Source organism: Egretta garzetta, unplaced genomic scaffold (assembly GCF_000687185.1).
Source record: "Egretta garzetta isolate BGI_Z169 unplaced genomic scaffold, ASM68718v1 scaffold390, whole genome shotgun sequence".
NCBI lineage: Eukaryota > Metazoa > Chordata > Aves > Pelecaniformes > Ardeidae > Egretta > Egretta garzetta.
In genome coordinates, this window is record NW_009258382.1 from 400,641 (window position 1) to 405,472 (window position 4,832).

Here is a 4,832-nt window from a genome sequence, read left to right on the forward strand (position 1 = left end):
CCGATCCCTGCTGGAGGGCGCAGCCGGGGGCCCAAAATGCTGCAGTATCCGGCTGAGAGCTGGCAAGGCACCCACCAGCCCCCGTGGGCGACACTGGGAGGGGGGATGCTGGGAGCACTGGACTGCCGTGGGTGGGGAGGCTGCCCTGGCCCCGTGGGTGACCCCATTTGGGGGTGCCCCCAGGTGCCCATGCTCTTCCCTGGTGGCTGAGCAACCTCAAGCTCATTGCACAGGTGGGAAACTGAGCCAGCGGCTCCGGTTCCCAGTGCTGGTGCTTTTCCCACAGGAAGCAGGCACCAGGCACAAAGGGGCCGGCTCCCAACCCACCCCCTGTCCTCAAGGTCTTCAACAGACCCATCCTCTTCGACATCGTCTCCCGGGGGTCACCGGCCGGCCTGGATGGGCTCCTCTCTTTCCTCCTCACCCACAAGAAGCGTCTGACAGATGAGGAGTTTCGAGGTGAGCACCTGGGGCTGGCCCTGCCCTGGGACCCCGTGGTGCCGGGGCTGTGCCATGCCACTGGTGGTCCCCGTGTCCCTGTGGGGATGGTGAGGCACAGCCCCAGCATGGGGGGACTGTGACGCCTGGCGCCCGGGAGAAGGTGGGGACTTGGCCAGGGAGTGCAGGGGTGCAGGGCTGGGCACCCCCATAGCCGGGGGGGGCTCTCCCCGGCCCCCCTCAGCATCCTTGGCTCCCAGAGCCCTCCACGGGGAAGACCTGCCTGCCCAAGGCACTGCTCAACCTGAGTGGGGGCAGGAACGACACCATCCCCCTCCTCCTCGACATCGCCGAGAAGACGGGCAACATGCGGGAGTTCATCAACTCGCCCTTCAGGGACGTCTACTACCGAGGTAGGGGGGGCGCAGTGCCGCTGCCAGCCCTGCCCAGGCATGGGGGACCCCAGGGAGGTTCAGGGACCGGAGTAGTGGGGACCCTGGGGAGGATGGAGGACGCCAGGGAGGTTGGGGACCAGAGCAGTGGGGACCCTGGGGAGGATGGAGGACCCTGGGAGGGCTTGGGGACCAGAGCAGCGAGGACCCTGGGGAGGCTGTGGCGCTCCAGGGGGGTTGGGTACTGGAGCAGCAGGTACCCCGGGAAGGCTAGGGACACAGGGGAAGTCGCGGGGCGAGGCGGGGGCTGATGGGCGCCGGTGGTGCAGGTCAGACAGCCCTGCACATTGCCATCGAGCGCCGCTGCAAGCACTACGTGGAGCTGCTGGTGGAGAAGGGAGCGGACGTGCATGCCCAGGCCCGTGGCCGCTTCTTTCAGCCCAAGGATGAAGGTGGCTACTTCTACTTCGGTGAGTGGGGAGGTTGCCGACGGGTTGCCCCGGGGGGGGGACACCGGCTGCGCCCTGGGGATGCCCCCGTGTTGGGGTGAGGGCGCCGGGCACCCCGATGGCATGCTGTCCCTGCAGGCGAGCTGCCCCTCTCGCTGGCTGCCTGCACCAACCAGCCCCACATCGTGCACTACCTGACGGAGAACGGGCACAAGCAGGCGGACCTGCGGCGCCAGGATTCTCGCGGCAACACCGTGCTGCACGCCCTGGTCGCCATCGCCGACAACACCCGCGAGAACACCAAGTTCGTCACCAAGATGTACGACCTGCTCCTCGTCAAGTGCGCCAAGCTCTTCCCCGACACCAACCTGGAGGCACTGCTCAACAATGATGGCCTCTCCCCCCTCATGATGGCTGCCAAGACTGGCAAGATCGGGGTACAGTGACCCCCCCAGAGCTGGGTCATCTGCCCTGATGTCCCCAGCTACAAGGGCTGAGCCTCTGTCAGCTCTCGGCTGAGCCCTGTTGCACTCAGTGCATGTCCCTTCGAGCAGCACAGCTTCTCTCTGCAGATGCTGTTGGAAATCTGCACGTGCAGCCCATTAACCTGGCTAATTAACCCCCCCCATTGCATTCCATCCCCTCCCTAATTAACCCCCCCCATTGCATTCCATCCCCTCCCTAATTAACCCCAGACCCTCCACACATCTCATCCTTTCCCCTTACTTGCCCTCATCCTCCAGCGGTGCGGGCAGGAGGGGGTGTTAAAAATGCAGAAGTTGCAGCATCCTGGGGCACTGCCACTGCGCTGGTGTCCACGCATGCCGGGAGCACCCCGGGCCCTCCTGGGGTGCAGGGGGTGGGTTGGGGTGTGCAGCGGCAGGAGGGGATGGGGTGGGAGGAGAATGGGGTGCCCCAAGCGGGCGGGGGCCGGGTGCGGGTCTGCCCGTGGGCGAGCGGTTCTCCCTCCGGCAGATCTTCCAGCACATCATCCGGCGGGAGATCACAGATGAGGACGTCCGGCACCTCTCGCGGAAGTTCAAGGACTGGGCGTACGGCCCCGTGGGGCCAGAGGGCCAGGTCCCCGCTGACAGCACCCGTGTCCCACCAGAACCGCCATGAGATGTTGGCCGTGGAGCCCATCAACGAGCTGCTGCGCGACAAGTGGCGCAAGTTCGGGGCCGTCTCCTTCTACATCAGCGTGGTTTCCTACCTCTGCGCCATGGTCATCTTCACCCTCGTCGCCTACTACCGCCCCATGGAAGGCCCCGTGAGTCCCACGGCACCGGGGCACAGCCCCGTGGGCCAGTGCCTCCTGGCAGGGGGCTTGCCGGGTCTCTGCCTGCCCTGGGGTGGCGGGGCCGCTCAGCTCTGTCCTTTCCCCGCAGCCCCCCTACCCGTACACCACCACCATCGACTACCTGCGCCTGGCCGGGGAGATCATCACCCTTCTCACTGGCATCCTCTTCTTCTTCACAAACGTCAGTGGCGGCGGGGTCCTCCCATGGGACAGCCGAGCCCTCGTGATCTCCACGCAAGGAGCGACTCGAGGGCTGTCCTGAGGCATCAGCCCCCACCCCGATGCTCCCCCGGATACCGGGACCCTGCTGCATGGGGGCTTGCCCCCTGCCAGCTCCCCCTCAACCTCTCCCTCTCTCCCCCAGATCAAAGATCTGTTCATGAAGAAGTGCCCAGGCGTGAACTCCTTCTTCATAGACGGCTCCTTCCAGCTGCTCTAGTATGTGGGGAACCCCCGGGGCCTCCCTCAGCCACAGCCCCCCCGGCTTGCACGGGGCAGTAGCCAGCTGTGGGCAGCTGTGCAGGGTCTGACCCTGGCTCTCCTCCAGCTTCATCTACTCGGTGCTGGTGATTGTCACGGCGGGGCTCTACCTGGGCGGCATCGAGGCGTACCTGGCCGTCATGGTCTTTGCGCTGGTCCTGGGCTGGATGAATGCGCTGTACTTCACCCGGGGGCTCAAGCTGACGGGGACCTACAGCATCATGATCCAGAAGGTCTGGTGGGGTTGGGCCGTCTTCTCCTTCCCCAGCAGGGCTGGTCCTCCTATGGATGTGCAGCCCAAAAGGAGGGTCCTCCATGCTGTCTTTAGGGTTTCTTGTGCCTCACCAATGCCTGTTCTCAGCCCAGCATGGCTCAGCGATGGTGCCCCGGCACATGGCCGAGCACTGCAGTCCAGCACATCTCAACCCCCTCCTCTCCATCACTTGCAGATCCTCTTCAAAGACCTTTTCCGCTTCCTCCTGGTCTACTTGCTCTTCATGATCGGCTATGCCTCAGGTAGGTGCCTGGCCAGCGAGCCGGGGCTTGGGGGAAGGACGAGCCCTGTGGCACGGCTTGGCATGGTCAGGCAGGGAGCTGTGGAGCCCCCGCTCCATCCTACCTGCCTGCGGGCTCAGCCTTTGCCTCCTCCTGTGGTGGAGAGGGGCTCAGCTGGCACAGGGCTCGTCACGAGCCCCATCCTCGCCGTGGCCCCCACGGACTCGCTGCCCCTGTCCTTCCTCCCCCAGCTCTGGTGTCCCTCCTCAACCCGTGTCCCAGCAGCGAGTCCTGCAGCGAGGAGCAGTCCAACTGCACGGTGCCCACCTACCCCTCCTGCCGGGACAGCCAGACCTTCAGCACCTTCCTGCTCGACCTCTTCAAGCTCACAATTGGCATGGGTGACCTGGAGATGCTCGAGAGCGCCAAGTACCCCGGCGTCTTCATCATCCTCCTTGTCACCTACATCATCCTCACCTTCGTGCTCCTCCTCAACATGCTCATCGCTCTCATGGGTGAGACCGTGGGCCAAGTCTCCAAGGAGAGCAAGCACATCTGGAAGCTGCAGGTACCACCCCGGGAGCTGCACTGCAGCACCCCAGGCTCCATCCAACCTGGGCGAGGGACTCCCCCCATGCCTCCGTCCCCAGGTGGCTGAGGGGTCCCTGCTGTCCCTGGCAGTGGGCCACCACCATCCTGGACATCGAGCGCTCCTTCCCTGTCTTCCTGCGGAAAGCCTTCCGCTCGGGGGAGATGGTCACCGTGGGGAAGGGCACTGATGGGACACCTGACCGCCGCTGGTGCTTCAGGTAAGGGCAGGTCCCTGGGGAGCCCTGGGGAGCCGGGGAGCAGGAGCAGCCCAGCCTCTCCCACCGCAGCCAGTAGCATTTTGGGGTGCCGACACTGCGCGTTCCTTTGCTGGGTGGTTTGTACTGATCTGGAGCCAGGAGGCATTGCCGGTGTTGGGATGGGACGGTGCCGGGATGCAGGAGCTGCCATCCTGGCTCCCAGCTGCTCTGTGCAGCCCCTCTGGGTCTGACCTTCCCCACAGGGTGGACGAGGTGAATTGGTGAGAGGTGAGCACGGTGCCATGGGCTGGGAGCATCCCTCGGGATGCTGCTTGCAGCCTCTGATGAGCCCCAGGAGCTCCTCCTCTCTCCGCAGATCGGTGGTCGACAGTGGTGCCACGTGTGGTGGAGCTCAACAAGAGCTGCCAGCCGGAGGAGGTGGTGGTGCCGCTGGGGACCATGGGTGCAGCAGAGACGCGGGAGCGGCGGG

At 65.3% G+C, this 4,832-nt stretch overlaps 1 protein-coding gene across 1 annotated transcript in view; it reads left to right on the forward strand.

Annotated features, from left to right (window-relative positions):
• TRPV4 (transient receptor potential cation channel subfamily V member 4) overlaps positions 1-4,832 on the forward strand; it is a 10,650-nt gene that overhangs the window by 3,210 nt on the left and 2,608 nt on the right. The window contains 13 exon segments of the mRNA XM_035896682.1: positions 287-459; positions 699-851; positions 1,160-1,300; positions 1,418-1,716; positions 2,255-2,361; positions 2,363-2,549; positions 2,668-2,760; positions 2,944-3,017; positions 3,127-3,292; positions 3,509-3,575; positions 3,806-4,122; positions 4,236-4,363; positions 4,606-4,827. Coding sequence (XP_035752575.1) covers positions 287-459; positions 699-851; positions 1,160-1,300; positions 1,418-1,716; positions 2,255-2,361; positions 2,363-2,549; positions 2,668-2,760; positions 2,944-3,017; positions 3,127-3,292; positions 3,509-3,575; positions 3,806-4,122; positions 4,236-4,363; positions 4,606-4,827 — 2,127 coding nt within the window.